The sequence below is a fragment of the Phalacrocorax carbo genome, chromosome 5, assembly GCF_963921805.1.
Source record: "Phalacrocorax carbo chromosome 5, bPhaCar2.1, whole genome shotgun sequence".
Lineage (NCBI taxonomy): Eukaryota > Metazoa > Chordata > Aves > Suliformes > Phalacrocoracidae > Phalacrocorax > Phalacrocorax carbo.
In genome coordinates, this window is record NC_087517.1 from 56,498,302 (window position 1) to 56,516,936 (window position 18,635).

Sequence of the window (18,635 nt, forward strand, 5' to 3'; positions counted from 1 at the left end):
AGACATCAGGCTAAGTTGGCTAGTATACGAAATTACACAATCGCACAATTACTGCAGCACTTGCCAACTAATTCCACCTATCAGGTCAGCTGCTGCTTGGCTCATCTGTGCCGTATGACATTTTGTGACTCTGCAAATGCTTCATTAGTGGCATGCTTGAGTCTGTGCTTTCTTGCCCATTCTTTGGTATTCTACAATTCCCAGGTCGTTTGCGGCTTTTCTTTGCTACTGTATTTGCTATAAAAGATGAGCATTTTAAGTTATAGGGCACCAGTGCATATGTTTCAAAGTGTTACATATACTTCCTTTTTATACTATTTCTGAAAATGCTGCATCTTCAGAAATGTGGGTTAAAATATTAGATAAGTTCATTCTAAGCAAAACCATTTTTTTTGTGCTGCTTTCATGATGGGATTGGCTCCCTGTGCCACATGCTGCATCATCTGCAAATTGAAATGCATCAGCCAGTTTGTACTTTCATACAAGCTTGTAACTGTGCAGTTCTGCAGGTGAACATTGGTTCATAAAAGCTCCTGGGCACCTTGGATCGTCAACAGTGCTCTTGATTGCACTGATGTATGAAACTTAGAAATGTGAGATCAAACAGAAATGTACTTACAGAGCTCTTTGGTTCATATTAGAGCCTCAAAAATGGAGCTGTCTGGGAATAAAATGTGGTGACTTCTCTTGGAATTGGTGAAGGCTTTGTATTGGTCCAAAACTAAAGGAATTATTTTGAATTTGAAAAAGTTTCATTTCCCAACTTACCTCACCTACAGAACGATGGCACTAAGATGGTTGATAGTAACAGGGGTTTCTCCAAAAATGGGCAGACTTTCTAGTCAGGTCCTCAGCCAGACTTACAAGCTGATTGGACAAGAATCGTAAGTGAATACCGCTAAAGAAATGCAAGTGTGATCTACTGATTTTATGGAATAAAGGGTTTTTCTTTTCTTTTTTAACTACACATTCTCATTGCCTCAAAACTTGAGAAAAGGTATAGTTGTGTTTTTCTTATTTTCTGAAGTTTAATGTACCCAGGATATAAAATCCTGCCAAAATAGCAATAAAATTCTAGGAATTTTGGGCTGTTTTGGCTGATTACAAAGCACTTTTGCAACAGTTAAGCTTTATTTTGTCCCGTATTTTAAATACCCTTTTTGAAAAAAGGAGAAATAACTTTGTTATGACTTCTGTGCACGCTTTTCTTGAAGCCACTGTAATGAAGATGTTGGTAGGTGAATGTAACTATAAAATTAAGGTGATAGAAATTACAGGTGAGCCAATGAAAACTAAGGATCAGGTTGAATTCTATTACTTAAAAGACAAAATGGATTCTATAATCATAGAAGTGAGATCTTTTTTTGGTATTTTATTCACAAAACCTATTTTGTACTTTCCCTGAATAAAGGAATTAATATCTTAAAATATGTATGAAATGTAATCAAAAGTATTATAATGATTTGTTATATAATGGCTTCAATTTACATTTGACATGCAGTTAGGTGCAAGTCTTCTCTTCTCCCAGTGAGGCATATTGTGCTGGAGGACAATGCCATAACTTTTTCAGTGAAGGATAGTCAGTAGAAATTATCTTGAAAAAATAACTTCTGAAAACCTATTGTTTCAGGTAGTTACATGTCTCATTAGAGGTGGAACACTCAAATCTATATGTTTGGAGGGTGGGCATGAGGTAGTAATGTCCTTGGGAAATACTTTTGCCCATTTATCAGCTGTAAAGAGCAATATGCTGGTGGAGCAAATGTGCTTTTTTTATGTACTTCCTACTCTGTTACTTTGTTTCTTCTTTTGTCCATTTTCTTATATATAACCAATCCAAGTATTCTGAAATTGTTTCAAACATTCAAATACACTGCGCTTTTTTTTTTCCCCATGTACATATCTGAAGGCGGATGACACTTATATCCAGTTGAAAAAGGATTTGGAGTATTTGGATCTAAAGGTACGATCTTTTACGAGTCTACTTCCTTTTTTTTTTTTTTTTTTTCTTAATCCAAGTGGTCTTTTGTGTATCATCTTTGTACATGCAGGTTTTCAGATCACCTTCTGTTCAGAGATAGAAACCCTGTCTTTTGCCATCACTGTTGTGCTTAGCATATTGCATGTCTTTATAGTAGTGGCTATACAATTGAAGTGCAGACTCAAAAAAATTTAGTTGCTTCAGTTTGTAGGAAGAACTTGTGTTACTGGTACTCCAGGTGAATGATATTATGTCATTTTAGAGAAATCACATTAAAAACTGATCGAAAATATTGTCTGCTGTAGCATTAGAACAGATATGAAGTCAACTGCTCTAAGTTAAAATAGGGTGTTCTCTTAAGCCAGCTTTTTCCCTTTAAATATTGGGCTGGCTTTTTCTTTGTTTTTATAACATGCTGTATATACAATTAATCACCACATTTTCACAAGAAAGCAAGACATTAACACCTGTCATTGTTTTCATATTATTACAGATAACAGATTTCAAATGCACCCATTCATCCATCCAACAATGTTACATGATATTTCCTTAAAAAAAAAAGATATTGAGCATCAAAGCATCTGTCTAAACTAAAGGACTTCTCTATCTGGTACACCTGATATTTGGCAGTCTGAAAGCAAATCTGGACTTACTGATACCAGGTTTTGAAGAAAAAAAAACCCAAAACATAAAATTATTTTGCTTAGCAAAGCAGCTCTACCACCTTCTATGGTGCGTAGGATGTCTCACCATATATAAATCATAGCGTCTTTCTGAAAATAAAGGTGGAGTGAAATTTGACACCTTGTTATCCTTATTGTTTTCATGTACGTGGTTCTTACTGGTACCATGGAGCACTGCATATGTGGAACTAATGAGCTTACTAGACCTATTAGTGTGTGTATTTCAGTTTAATCTGATGTTTTAATGGCTGAGTATATAACCAAATATATCAATGGAAAATATTAAGAATACATATTACGCATGTGTATAAAGTCATATCTATAAAGATAGAATATTTATCACATAATATATGCAGTATATGTAGCCTAAATGATTAAATATGGAAACTGTAGTAATTAATATATGAATTTAAAATTGGTTGGACACAATTCACTTTAGGCCTTGTTCTTGGTTTGTTCATGGCTTTACCAAATGTAACTGCCTCCCAAGCCGTCGGCTGAATTTTATGACAAATTTCAGTTTAAAAGGTCCTACAGTTTGAGAAATTTTGAATAAACACAGTGCTTTCTCCATTATAATACCCAATATTTTTCACAGTTAAAAGTGGCCACAGTTTAAGCCTCCAAAAATGTTATGTGCTTCACCAAATTATTAGGAAAGGGGCTTTAACTTTTTAGTGGATTCCATCCAGATTCATTTGTTGCAGTCCAGGACATGAAGAGCTATTTGGTCCCCCAGGAGCTCCCCTTGTGCCTTCCTGCAGCCTGTGTAACACCTGATGAAAGCAGCCAGAAAGAGAAATGTGTAGGTGTTCCTTTCTGTAAAAAGAAACTTAATCATAGCAGGGTTTGGGATGGAAGGGACCTTTAGAGGTCATCTAGTCCAAAGGCCTGCAGTGAGCAGGGACATCTTCAACTACAGCGGGTTGCTCAGATCCCTGTTCAACCTGACCTTGAATATTTCCAGGGATGGAAATCTACCATCTCTCTGGGCAACCTGGTCCAGTGTTTCACCACCCTCCTAGTAAAACATTTTTTCCTTATATCTACTCTGAATCTATCCTCTTTCAGTTTAAATCTGTTACCCCCTATCTTATTGCTACAGGCCCTACTTAAAAAATCTATCCCCATCTTGATACGGTCCCCCACAGTCTCCTCCTGGGGAAATGCGTTACGGCCTAGACAAGTGGTCTGTGCAGTGGGTGGGGAGCTGGCTGACAGGCCACACCCGAAGGGTGGTGATAAATAGCTCCTTTTCCAAGTGGCAACCTGTCACTAGTGGAGTCCCCCAGGGATCAATATCGGGCCCAGTGTTATTCAACATCTTCATAAGTGATCTGGACAACGGCATCAAGTGTAGCCTGATGAAGTTTGCTGATGACACCAAGTTGAGTGGGGAAGTAGACACTCCAGAAGGGAGAGCTGCTCTGCAGGGAGATCTGGATAGGCTGGAAGATTGGGCTAACAAGAACCTTATGAAGTTCAACAAGGACAAGTGTAAGGTCATGCACCTGGGAACACATAATCCGGGAGTGCAGCACAGACTGGGATCCACCTGGCTGGAGAGCAGCTCTGTGGAAAGAGACCTGGGGGTCCTGGTGGACAGAAAGCTCAACATGAGCAAACAGTGTGCTGCTGCGGCCAGGAAGGCCAACAGGATGCTGGGTTGCATCAAAAAGGGCATCATCATCAGAGATAAAGAAGTTATCATCCTGGTCTACTCAGCGCTTGTCAGGCCACACCTGGAGTACTGTGTACAGTTCTGGTCCCCGCTATACAAAAAGGATGCAGACAGGCTGGAAGGGGTCCAGAGAAGGGCCACCAAGATGATGAAAGGACTGGGAAGCCGGCCATGTGAGGATAGGCTGGGAGAACTGGGTTTGTTCAGCCTTGAGAAAAGGAGGCTCAGAGGGGATCTCATCACCACGTACCAGTACTTAAGGGGTAGTTACAAACAAGCTGGAGACTCCCTTTTTACATGGAGTCACATGGAGAGGACATGGGGGAATGGACACAAGTTGCTCTTGGAGAGATTCCGATTGGACGTGAGAGGGAAATTTTTCACAGTGAGGAATAATCTCCCCAGGGAAGTGGTTGACTCGGCCACGTTGGACACCTTTAAGAGTTGTCTGGACAGGATGCTGGGCCATCTTGTCTAGACTATGCTCTTCCCAGAAAGGTTGGACTAGATGATCCTTGAGGTCCCTTCCAACCTGTGATTCTGTGATCTTATAAGCTGCTTTTAAGTATTGAAAGCCTTCAATAAGGTCTCCCCGAAGCCTTCTCTTTTCCAAGCTGAACAACCCCAACTCACTCAGCCTGTCCTCATAGGAGAGGTGCTCCAACCCTCTGATCATTTTTGTGGCCCTCCTCTGGACCTGCTCCAACAAGTCCATGTCTTTCCTGTGCTGAGGACTCCAGATCTGGACACAGCTCTCCAGGTGGTGATCTCGCCATAGCAGAGTAGAGGGGCAGAATCACCTCCCTTGAGGTCATGTTTCTTTTGATGCAGCCCAGGACGCAGTTGGCTTTCTGGGCTGCAAGCGCACATTGCTTGTTCATGTCCAGCTTTTCATCCACAAGCATCTCCATGTCCTTCTCTGCAGGGCTGCTCTCAATCCCTTCATCCCCCAGCATTAGTGTTAAAGGTAACGTTTGCATTAGTTCCCTTTTGAAAATCTTGGCAGTCAAAATGTCAAGTGTGCTTCCATAAGAACGATCTAATTTTTCAAAATGGGCATTTCTTAATAACCTTCTTTCAGTAGTGGCCTGGAAATGTAAAAATTCAGATCAGGTTGCTGAGAGATTAAAGAGACCGTGTGAAACTTGAGAAGGTGTCTTTGTATTGGTTAAATTGTGTTTTGCCACTAAATATAAGTTACTGAAGAGATGCTTTGTTCTGCAGCATGAGGAAAAAAGAATACAGTGCTGGATGAAACTATGCAAATTGCATATTGATTTGGTAACGGTGGAATATGGCAAATTCACAGTTAATGTATTTGTTACCTTTCATTTAAGACACTGAAGGCTTAAATAGCCTTTTAATTCAAGTCTCTCTTTTGACTTCACTGGGCTTTGGGTTAGACCCACTCTGATTAAACAGTATCAAATAGGGCTGAAGATTCTAGAACTGGAGTTAAACTTCTTTCTTTTCACTAAATCCACTATTTCTGAAAGCTCCTCTTCCTAGAGGTTTTGAAATATAACTTTTTAACATGGAATAGTAACTAAGCAATTCACAGAATTATAGAATCAGTTAAGGCTGGAAACAACCTCTAGGATCAAGCCCAACCGTCAGCCCAACACTACCATATCTCCTAAACCATGCCCTGAAATCCCACATTTATACATCTTTTAAATACCTCCCGGGATGGCGACTCTACCGCCTCTCTGGGCAGCCTGTTCCAATGCCTGACCACTCTTTCAGTAAAGAACTTTTTCCTAATATCCAATCTAAACCTCCCCTGATACAGCTTGAAGCCATTTCTTCTTGTTCTGTTGCTAGTGACCTGGGAGAAGAGACCTACACCCACCTCTACTACAGCCTCCTTTCAGCCTCTTCTCCACACTAAACAACCCCAGTTCCCTCAACCTCTCCTCATAAAACCTGTTCTCCAGGCCTTTCACCTGCTTCATTGCCCTTCTCTGGACACGCTCCAGCAACTCAATGTCCTTCGTGTACTGAGGGGCCCAAAACTGCACGCAGTACTCGAGGTGCGGCCTCACCAGTGCCAAGTACAGGGGCATGATCACATCCCTGCTCCTGCTGGCCGCACTATTCCTGATACAAGCCAGGATGCCGTTGGCCCTCTTGGCCACCTGGGCACACTGCTGGCTCATGTTCAGCCGGCTGTCAGGCAGCACCCCCAGGTCCTTTTCCTCCAGGCAGCTTTCCAGCCACTCCTCCCCAAGCCTGTATCATTGCATGGGGTTGTTCTGACCAAAGTGCATGACCCAGCACTTAGCCTTGTTGAATCTCATACCGTTGGCTCCGGCCCAACAATCCAGCCTGTCCAGATCCTTCTGTAGGGCCTTCTTAACCTTGAGTAGATCGACACTCCCACCCAACTTGGTGTCATCTGCAAACTGACTGAGGGTGCACTCAATCCCCTCATCCAGATCATCCATAAAGATATTGAACAGGACTGGCCCCAACACTGAGCCCTGGGGAACGCCCCTCATGACCGGCCACCAACTGGATTTGACTCCATTCACCACCACTCTCTGGGCTCGGCCATCCAGCCAGTTTTTAACGCAGCCCAGAGTGCACTTGTCCAAGCCATGAGCAGCCAGCTTCTCCAGGAGAGTGCTGTGGGACACAGTGTCAAAGGCCTTACTAAAGTCCAAGTAGACAATGTCCACAGCCTTCCCCTCATCCACTAAGCAGGTCACCTTACCACAGAAGGAGACCAGGTTAGTGAGGCAGGACTTCTCTTTCATAAACCCATGCTAGCTAAGTCTGATCCCCTGGTTGTCCCACACATGCCATGTAATGGCATTCAAGATGATCTACTCCATGACCTTTCCCGGCACTGAGATCAGGTTGACAGGCCTGTAGTTCCCCGGATCCTCCTTCCGACCCTTCTTGTAGAGGGGCGTCACATTCGCTAGTTTCCAGCCATCTGGGACCTCCCCGGTTGACCAGGACTGCTGGTACATGAAGGAGATTGGCTTGGTGAGCTCCTCTGCCAGGTCCTTCAATATCCTTGGGTGGATCCCATCCAGCCCCATGGACTTGTGAACATCCAGGTGAAGGAGCAGGTCGGTGACTGCCACCTCTTCAACAACTGGGACTTCATTCTGCATGCTATCTCCATGTCCCAGCACAGGGGCCTGACAACCCTGAGGATGACCAGTCTGACTATTAAAGACTGAGGCAAAGAAAGCATTAAGTACCTCAGCCTTCTCCTCATCTTCCTTTCCAGGAAGTTATCTCCCACACACTCCATGAACCTCTGAGACTGCTTTCTCTCTGCTTTGTTGTATTTCCAGCAGATATCTGGTAAGTTGAAGTCTCCCATGAGAACAAGGGCTAGAGATTGTGAGACTTCAGCCAACTGCTTGTAGAGTACTTCATCTGTCTCCTCATCCTGGTTGGGTGGTCTATAACAGACTCCCACCAGGATGACTTGTGAGTGTCCAGATGGAGCAGCAGATCATAAACTGCTTCCTCCTGGGTTATGGGGAGTTTATTCTGTGATCCATCCCTGCCTTCCAATTCAGGGGATAACTGGTCTGACTGTTAAAGACTGAGGCAAAGAAGGCATTTAGTGCCTCAGCCTTATCCTCATCCTCAGCTGCAATGTTCCCATCCGCGTCCAATAGAGGACAGAGATTCTTTTTGGTGCTCTTTTTGTTGTTAATATATTTGTAAAAATATTTTTGTTACCTCTTACAGCAGTGGCCAGGTTGAGTTCTAGCTGGGCTTTTGCTTGCCTAATCTTCTCCCTGCAAGACCTAACAAGGTCTCAGTACTCTTCTTGTGTTACCTGCCCCTTCTTCCAAAAGCAGTAAACTCTTTTTTTCTCCTGAGTGTCAGCAGAACCTCCCTGTTCAGCCAGGCCGGTCGTCTTCTCCACTGGTTTGTCTTGCAGCACTTGGGGACAGCCTGCTCCTGCAAGACTTCCTTCTTGAAGGAAGCCCAGCCTTCCTGGACTCCTTTGCCCTTCTGGACTTCCTCCTAAGGGATTCTCCCAACCAGTGCCCTGAACAGGCCAAAGTCTGCCCTCTGGTAGTCCATGGTAGTGGTTCTGCTGTGACGCCTCTTCTTACTTTGCCAAGAATCAAGAAGTCCATCATATCATGGTCGCTAAGCCTAAGATGGCCTCCGACCGCCACATCTCCCACCAGTACTTCCCTGTTTGCGAACAGGAGATCAACCAAGGCGCCTCCCCTGGTAGGTTCACTTACCAGCTGTGTGAAGAAGTTGTCTTCCACACACTCCAGGAACCTCCTAGACTGTTTCTTCTCTGCTGTGTTGTATTTGCAGCGGACATCTGGTAAATTGAAGTCCCCCACTAGAACAAGGGCAACCGATTGTGATACTTCCTCCAGCTTCTTGTAGAGCACTTCATCTACCTCTTCATCCTTGTTGGATGGTCTATAACAGACCCCCAGCAGGATATCTGCCTTGTTGGCCTTCCCCTTCATCCTTACCCATAAGCACTTGACCTTATCATCAAAGTCACTAAGCTCTATCCAATCAAAGTACTCCCTAACATACAGAGCCACCCCACTACCTCTCCTCCTTTGCCCGCCCCTTCTGAAGAGCTTATAGCCGTCCATTGCAGCACTCCAGTCATAAGAGTCATCCCACCATGTCTCTGTGATGGCAACTAAGTCATAGCTATCCTGCGGCACAATGGCTTCCAGCTCCTCCTGCTTGTTGCCCATGCTGCATGCACTGGCGTAGGTGCACTTGAGCTGGGCTATCGGTTTCACCCCCAACCCTGTCATGCCACCCCATGGCTCCTCTCTGGTGGGCCTGGCTACATCCCCTTCCCTCTTTGAACCTAGTTTAAAGCCCTCTCAATGAGCCCCGCCAACTTATTTGCAAGAATCCTTTTCCCCCTTTGTGATAGGTGAACTCCATCTGCCACCAGCAGGCCCAGTGCCATGTTAACCTTCCTATGATCAAAAAAAACCTAAATTCCACCAATAGCACCAGCCTCTGAGCCACGTGTTAATCAGATGAGTTTTCCTGTTACTTTCAGTATTGTTCTTCCCTGCCACTGACGGGATTGAGGAAAACACTACCTGTGCTCCCAGTCCTTCAGGCAGTCACCCCAGTGCCCTGAAGTCCCTTTTGATTGTTCTTGGGCTTTTCTCCACAACCTCATCACTGCCCACCTGCACAACCAGTCACGGGTAGTAATCAGAGGGCTGTACCAGACCAGGGAGTTTCCTAGTAACATTTCTGACCCGAGCTCCACGCCTAATGCATGCCATAGTACTAAAACTGATCACAGTAACTGGTTATACAGCATTTAGTAATTTGTCATTACTCACATTTTGTCCCACCCACTTGCTCTTATATTTAATATGAGCCTATTTTTTATTATTTAAGAGTTTAAAATATTATCTAAGAAATAATTTTAATATCAAGATTATAATGTTGAACATTATAGTGTATTGTCATAAGTATAAATGAAATAAAAATGCTCTAGAGATATTAATCCATTTCAGCAGTTTTCTCTTGCATGCAGGCTAGTTCTGGCATTAAAAAAAAGCCTCTAAAGGCTGTTTACTCACACTATGAGGAACAATTATTGATAATTTTGAACTTGTCAAATACCATGCATTGTGGAGGTTTTCTTTAACAATATTGCTCTTAGATTATGAACTCTTCCTCCCCACCCCACCCCCACAAATTGTTGCAATGGTCTGTATTCTTTTTTTCACTCATGAAACAGAGCTATGTGGAGCATGGAAGAAATGGTGTAACTGTATGCTGTAGCATAACCCTGCCTCTTCTGCAAACAGATTTCCACAGTTGTGTTTCCACAGTTGGTTGGGTTTTTTGTTTGTTGTTGTTGGTATTTGGGTTTTTTTGTTTCTGGTCTTTTTTTTTATCTCTAAAGGGGTTATAACCTGTATTAGAAAAGCAGAAAGGAAGAGCAAAGAAAGAAAAACTCAGTTTTCCCCACGAGCTTCTAAGATGACTTTGCAAATAAGGTGAAACACAGGTATTGAAGAAAGCTCCCCTTTTTGCGATTATGAAATCAAGTACAAGCAGGCTACAGGAGGGATGGATGGGCAGCCTCACCTCACTTCAGAATGGTTTACAAACATTCCAAAGCAGGTTAAACAAAATAGCGATGAGGAAGTATAGGAAAGTTTGTGTCCTAAGTATAAATTGTGCAACCGGTTGGAGCAAATGTGGGGCCCTCTCAGTGGTTCGGCAGTGGTCCTGCTTCATTTTTCTGCAGTCATACTGTAATAACTGAAGCTGTTTGGTTTCTAGTGTAGTTGAAAGAGGTTGCTAGTGCAAGGTTGTGTCACACAGATAATGAAGGGAAAAGTGCATGGCAGGTATTTGTTATGGGAGGAAGGGTAAGTGTGATTTAAGTAGCTTTTCACTGAGGTTTGAACTAGGTTGCTGAGGTTATCAATATGGAGCTCTTGGTGCAAGCATTACTACATATTGCATGACAGAAAATACTTTCCTGTAATTCCCAATGCTCTTCAAACTGCAGTTGGGCAAGTCTGAGCAAATCCTATTTTGTGTTGTGTGTTTTGCAAAAGTAAAAAGTGTTATGGTTGGATGAACAATCTGCCCACAGTATAACAAGCTAGATAGATATCCAGCTGGAGTTTCCATGATGGCAGATTATACAGACTATAAACCCCAAGGATCGGTGTAACATAAGAGCATGTGATTACTGCTGCTCCTGGAGTTTTGATTAATTTTTACATCTGTAATGAGCTATTACTAAACTTTTGTTTGAAACAGATAGAAAATAATGGACCCCTGATCAACACGATATACAAAGTGCTAAAGAACTCAGCACAAGGGTTACTTTCCAGTATACATGTAAGACTGCTTGCATCTGAAATGTGCTCATCCCATTGCTTTTTAAAATAGCAGTTAATGTTCACGTATTCTGGCTTTTACAGGTGTCTTACGGTAAACTGTAAAGCTTTCTGTAATAATTTTTTTTATTTCCTTTGTTTTATTTTGCTTTCCTCCCCCCCCCCCATTGGAGTCTGTATGTGGCGTTATGGCTGACCTCAGTGTTTGGTTTCATTTTATCATGTTTTGAAAATGATTGTGTCATGTAGTGACTTTTATGTGTAATTTTGAAAATGTGAAAGCATGCTAAATCTTCGTTATCTTCTCATGTTCACTGCCTGATAATTAACAAATTCTTTACAGTTCTGATTATGTAATCTAAAATATCCCCAAAATCTGTAGACTCTGGTTTTTATGTTAATTCCATTGCTTTGAAAAAGGCTTTTGCATTCTCTGAGCTTGCAGGTAATTAAATATGCAAAATTATTACTTTGACAGGCTAGTATTTATGCTTATATTTAATTATTTGTTACTATTATTAACATTTTAATAATTCCATTAATACTTTTGAAAGAAAGGGTTTTTCTTACATAAAACACAGCATTGTTGAAAATTGAAATATTAAAAAAAAAAAGTAAGTTTTGAGGCAGTAAATGCTTTTGATTTTCGTGGTGGGGAAGTTACGTTTCACCACATGATAAGTCTTTGAATGGAGTCTGCCACTGGAGGAAAGAAGACAGTAAACGTAAATGATGACCATACTCTTCTGTCTTAAACCTACTTTGTTATTTGAAAATACTATGTGTAGATGGCTAACCTCACATAACATGTTAAATGAGAAACTGAGATTGTATAAAAGACTTGTTTACACTTACAGTAAAATTTAATTGCTTTAAGAAAGCTGGCATGATCCTGTAGGTGCCCGTTAGGTTCATAAGTATTAACTATGTAGCTTCAAGTCTAGAGATTGCCAGTCAGTCAGTAAAAAAGCAGACTACCCCTTCTACCCCACTGAAAAAGCCAACAACTTCTGCTCTTATATTATTAAAGACAATATTTAGGTGAAATTTTCTTAAAAAACTCTTGCCTGTATGTGACTAGATATATACTGTATATGAATACTATACATCTAAACACCAGGTGCTTCTTTGGTAAGATAGTGTTTGCTTTAATGAATCTTTAAAGGTGTTCTAATCTAGTAATATTAAGTCATTAGATTTTAAGACTTTTAAAAACTGCATGATTAATGAGCTGTATTATATTGCCATTCTCTTAACCTCACTTGTTCACAGAAAGGGTCCTATGTAGACAGTGGAAATAATGAACTTTTCTACAGATAGACATGCCTTCATTTCAAGATTGCTGTGGAGGTTGGAAGTGTAATATAGTATAGTATATGTACCGATTTAAAAACTGCATTATGTGAGAAAATAGTCTTCTTGCCAGAAATTGAATATGAAACAAATGATTTATGGAATGAGAGATTTGTTATATTATAAACATATCAAAATAGATTAATTACATTTAATCCCACTGTAGCGCTTTTATAGCAGTCTGTTTTTAATAAAATTCACCCTCTACTGTGAAAGAAACTATCCTTTGTGGAATGAAAGAGTTGCCATAAAGTTGTATTTTTAGTCATTAATTAATGCTGTTATTCTTGCAACCATGCGTTTAAAGGAACTATTCAAGTCCTTAGGCTTAAAGAAAGCTATTAAAGCCAAACTGTTAAAACTATTAAGTTTTGCAGGAACAGGACATTTGTAACCATAGACAAGTGGGGATTATGCTGTTTTGTACAGAATTTTAAGCTACTGTAAGAGTTATTAAATAGCTTAATATAACTAGTAATCCTTTCTGATAACATTTTTTTAAAAACTAAAGCCATATTTGGAAAGACTTGGATCCAAAATTTTATTCATCTTTGTTAATAACTGAATATTTAACAAAACTATTCTTTTCATTGTTGAAGCATAATTAGGCTTTAGTTTGCAACAATTTTCTCAGCTCTTTAAAACCTGTTCCTCTTAGGTGACAGGGCGTGACACATTAAAAGAACGAAGTACAAAACCTGTCAAGATTGCAGAAAGTGATATTGATGTAAGTATCAAATACCGCTTCAGAACCTCTTGCATTGTTTTGGCTATTTGTGTTGTACTATTACATGTTCACATTATTTTGCTCGTTGGAGTAAAATGTTGCTAGTGGAGACTTTTCTGCTTGGTTTTTAAAATCGAACATTATATATTTATAAGATTGCGTATGCAAATTTGTCATTATTTTATTATGTTTTTATTACATGCTGATATCTTGACGTTGATAACGTATTTAATTTATAAGACTATGCAGGCCTTCTTAGTCTTCCATTTATTTGATTTCATCTCAGGTCAAGCTAAGCATTTTCTGTGAGCAGGACAGAATACTGCAGGACTTGGAGGACAAAATAAGAGCCCTTAAGGAAAATAAAGTAAGTAGGTTAAAAAGGGTTTTATAAAATAAAATAACTTTCATCTAAACATAAAATATGGAATTACAAACAATCAAATTACTGGATGCTACTTGCGTTGTACTAGTTTTCTTTGGACACATGTATAAACTTATATAAGGAGAAGAATTGTTTTTTATGTAGGGATGAGTACCCAGTTTTAGAAAACGTTTTTGAAAATGAATGTTTTTAAAACCACATACATTTAATTTTCTGGCATATATTACAAATTGGAGCACCTACACTTTTCTGTGTAGTTTTGCTTTATGTCTTAATATGTATATGGTGTGAGGTGGAGTCTTCCCAACTGAGCATTGTTTGCCTAAATAGCAGCATGCTACCATACTGTGCTCTCACTGTAACTGGTGTGGTGGTTTGTTGGGTTTTGTTGTGGGGGTTTGTTTTGTTTTATTTTGTTTTTTAAAAAAAGGAGTGAGAGAAGGGAGAGAGATCCAAATTTGTAGTGATTTCAGAAACCTATGGTGGTTTATATATAGTACTGTGAACTTACCTCTGAGAGTTATGTCTGAAATACTGGAATATATCCTGTGGCAAGTTTGTAGTTGTTTCCTCTGTGCCTGTTCAAGTCAGAGTTCAAATAGTAAACAATAACAAAATGGCTTGCCTTTCCTTGTCTTCCTTTTCCTGTATGTGTCCCTATCTACTTCACTGCCTGTGAGCTATAGCTGTCAATAAATTGAGGTGATTCAGAAAAAAAATCTATTCTAAAATGAAAATACTGTCCAGGTGGATTCTTCGGAAGAGTTACTGTGCAAAAATGATGGTGTTATTCACTCCTGACTGAATGAATTGGGCCTACTTAGTGTTTTAGACAATATTTTAATCCCTCACATGACTAATTTAACTACAGCAGTGAATGAGAACCTGTCCTTAAATGAACAGCTAATGCTGTGCTGTGGTAGGGCTGTCACAGTTCTGTACTGCTTAGTGGAAATTTTTCTGAAACTGTACATTACAGTTTAACAGATACTGTAAATAGAAATGTTTCCCTCTCACTGCTTTGTGTTTTCCACAGTTTTGGCTACTTAATGGAAAGATTTAGTGGAAAATATCAGATAATTTTGGTTATAATAGTTGATTAAGGGTCTTGCACTTTTTTGTTTACATCTTAGTCTCCACAACAGGATGCCAATCCTAACCTCTAGTGGCTTATATGAAAGACTGGGGAGGTAGAAAACAATTTTTATTTTCCTTCAGGTAGATCCATAAAATTCCATGTAAATGTTGTAAGCTTATGACCACCATCATCTTTGTTAGGATCAGCTGGAGTCTGTTTTGGAGGTTTTACACAGGCAGATGGAACAGTACAAAGACCAACCACAACACGCAGAAAAAATTTCTTACCAGCAGAGACTTTTGCAAGAGGATCTCATACATATTCGGGCTGAAATATCCAAAGTTTCAACGGTATGTGGTTTTGGCTGTTTCAAGAAAACCATCATTAAAACACAAGTTAGAGAAAAACCATATAGTTCGTTGGATAGGGTAGTTAAGTCCTGTTCTGAACTGATTTGGTTAAGGTACAGGATGCTAAAACAGAACAAAAAAATGTAAACAATCTCTACAGCTTTCCTTTCAGTGCCTCCTCCTCCCTCCCCTCGCCCTCTGCCCCCCCCCCCCCCCAAGCTCAAACCCCCTTTTTTATACATTTTTCATTTATGTATGAGGTTTATATTGCAAATCTTTCAGCTAGTCCTTTGAAAATATAAATGTGATTCCATGGTATTTTTCCAGGAGAAAAGGAATTTGGAAAGTCTGTTGATATTTTGGTCAAAATTTACTGTTGATATGATGACTTAATGAAATTGACATGCAAGTTAATGTTGGTTTTTTATTAATAAAAATATTTCTAAGAATTGGCCATGAAAGAGAGTATATTAAACATGGATGTTGTGTACTCAGTATGTTATTTCTGCCTCTTAATGAACATGGGACTAGCTCTTTATAAGGTTTTTTCTAGAATTGCATGAACACCTTTCCTATAGTAAGATCTGATCATTAAGATGCCAGCATCATTTAAATATATATGTGCAGAGTTTTCTGCCTGTAGAAAATGTATGACTTCCATAGATAGCATTTAAAACTTAATCAGGGGCATAAATAGCAAGTAAATGTAAGAACAGTTGTACTGGTCCAGTCCAAGGCTCCTTTTAGCCAGGATTCTGCATAAGCAGATGCTTAGGGAAAGTAAGGATAGGAGAGGTGGGAAGTATTTTTAGTAATCCTCAGTAGATCTCATTGCCAAGAGCCCGTACTGCCTCCTAGTAAATTTTGTGAGCCTTTTGCATCCAAAACATTATTTGGCAAGGTATTGCTCAGACCTTTTCCCCACTGCATGAATAACCACTTTCTTTTATTTGTTTTGAGCCTGACTTGTATATGTTTCCTGTAGTATACCCTTGTTCTTGTATAAGAAAGGATGGGGAATGGTCAGTTGTCATCCACTCTCCATGCCACTCATGGTTTCATTGACCTCTGTTATTTCTTCCCCTCAAATCCCAAGTGATGTGTTTTCTAGATTTCAGGGAAAAAAGCCTACTTCATCATTCCTTACATAAAAATGCTCCAGACACCTGATTTTTCTCAGTTCTGGGTCAGAAGGCAGACTGTGGTGCCATGGATGCTAGAAATAATCTAAGTAAGGGTGATTGGATAGCCTTATTTTCCAGGCGTCTCCTTGTTTATTCACTTCTAATGACATTACAACACAGTCTCTAGAACTTCTAAAGAGTAACCTGCTTTGTGTTTCAAAACATGGGTTCTGGTTTGGGTGACTTTGGATTTTAATTATTAACTTGTTTTAAACAGAGAACTAAGGTAAAAGGAAATGGTACTGGAATAGACTTGATTCCTTCATAGCATATTAGCCATAGTTCAAATTCTGTTAAGTGCCAGTTCTATGCTTAGGAAATGGTTTTGTGTGAGCAAGCTGGCCAGAATTTTTCAACCACGGATTCTTGCCTTGATCTTGCAAGCTATAAAGCATTTTGAAGTTTATCATCAACTCTACGCAAAAAAAGTAGACTACAAAATGGATTTTTTTTGCTTCTGTTTGTAATAGAACACCACCCTCTTAAAAACACTTTGATGGTCTATAAGAGAATGGATAGAGTGATTTCAAAGTTTAACATTGTATTAAAGTATTCCATCTGTTAATAGGAAATGGAAAATGCCTGGAATGAATATCTGAAATTAGAAAAGGATGTGAGCCAGCTGAAAAAAGCCTTACAGGAACAGATGAATAGTTCATTGGTATCTCAGGTGAGTCCATTTTCAGACACTCGTTTACTTATGAGATGATTTTGTCTGAACTTGAAAGCTATCATCTCATAAGAGAAATTCTCTGCAATTTCTGTACTGTATTCAGCTGTCTTGTAGCTTAGTTTTCAAACTTTAGACATTTTAACAGCGTAGCTGTGCAGTAGCTAGCTATCTTGCAACATGTGTAATAGTTTCTCATAAGTTATCTATGCAAATTTGTCATTATTTTATTATGTTTGTATTACAGGCTGACATCTTGACATTGATAATGTATTTAATTTATAAGATTCTGCAGGACTTAGTCTTTCATTTATTTGATCTGACATTGTTGGCTTCTTTGTCCATTTTTAGGAACATCAGTCACTAGCTTGTTATTGTCATTACTTGTTCTTTGTCATGTTCGTCTATTTATGGAAGAGTTATCTCTGGAGATTGTTTTGTGAAGTGGAATAAGTGTTTAACAGCCATCAGTAATTGAAAAGCATCTCAGTTTTAAATCAATTATTCAGTTTTGAATCTTACACAGAAGCTTTGTTTGAAGCTAAGTTATTCTGTTTGCTGAACACCAGATTATTTCTACATACCTGCTTACAGCTGCTGATTTTATTCTTAGAGCAAGAAATAGAGTCTGGATTATTTTTCCTGTGTTTAAGCAGAAGAGTTTTATTTAAAAGACAAAACACAAGGAACAAAGCTAATGTATAAATTTTTCTCAAATCTGAGCCTACTTTTCCAAATATCCTGGACCAAAAAAGCTCACTAGTTAAAATTTTGAGTTTATTTATTTGCAACAAATATGATTTGAAGTCTTTTTTCAGTATTAATTGATAAACGTTTTGTATCAAAGCAAGAGTTGTAAAGCATTTTTAGATTCCATCAATCTTCAAGGTCCATTACTTTTGTTTATGGGGAGTGGGGGACTGATTCAGTTTCTAGAGCCAGAATAATATGTAATGGAGCTTAGCTGTAGAATACATCCCTCCAAAAAAACCCAGGGGTATTTTAGAATAAAATGGTCCCTTTATGAAGTTATTTTGTTTAACAAAGGGAAATTGCAGGTTTTAACAAAATATACTTTGTTAAAGTACTTTAACAAACAATTTCAGTTGTGCACTGAGCACGCTTAAAATACTGGACGTGTGGCATGTGATTTAGCAATACGTATAGAAGGGAATGCGGTTTCACAGGAAAAAAAGTTAACTCAGTTTTATTATCATCTCATATCACATGCATAATTTAAAAAAAATACACACGCGCACACACAAATGTATGCACATTATGTGTTTTGTGTGTATACTTATATATGCGTATATATGTATGCATAGGTATGTTTGGCTAAAATTTTAAAAAATGTTTATGAATACCTATTTTGGAGGTACTACTTTTTTCAGAAGGTACTGAATGTTCTTAAAAATATATTGCTTCAAAGAAGTCTCATTTGAAGTACACAAAATAGTTAAGAAGTTTTTTTGATCTCTGCCCAAGGGTATGTAGACTCAAGATTGTTTATCTAGTATTTTCCAATAGCACTAAACTAATACACATCAGTTTAAAAATGCAGTCTTCATGGAATATTATTAAAAACTCTGTAAACTTGCAGGCAGAAGTAGCTGTAGGAAGCAGCTAATGTTGTTTCCACATAGTATTAATTAAGAGGTTAAACCCTAAATGTTTTCAGCAGCTCGGTCAGAG

General features: G+C 39.3%; 1 protein-coding gene across 1 annotated transcript in view; it reads left to right on the plus strand.

Moving 5' to 3' along the window:
* Positions 1-18,635, plus strand: part of PLEKHA7 (pleckstrin homology domain containing A7) — a 171,783-nt gene that overhangs the window by 134,367 nt on the left and 18,781 nt on the right. Inside the window, exons 13-17 of the mRNA XM_064452616.1 lie at positions 1,910-1,963; positions 13,208-13,276; positions 13,563-13,643; positions 14,940-15,089; positions 16,842-16,943. Coding sequence (XP_064308686.1) covers positions 1,910-1,963; positions 13,208-13,276; positions 13,563-13,643; positions 14,940-15,089; positions 16,842-16,943 — 456 coding nt within the window. The remainder of the gene's footprint in view (positions 1-1,909; positions 1,964-13,207; positions 13,277-13,562; positions 13,644-14,939; positions 15,090-16,841; positions 16,944-18,635) is intronic.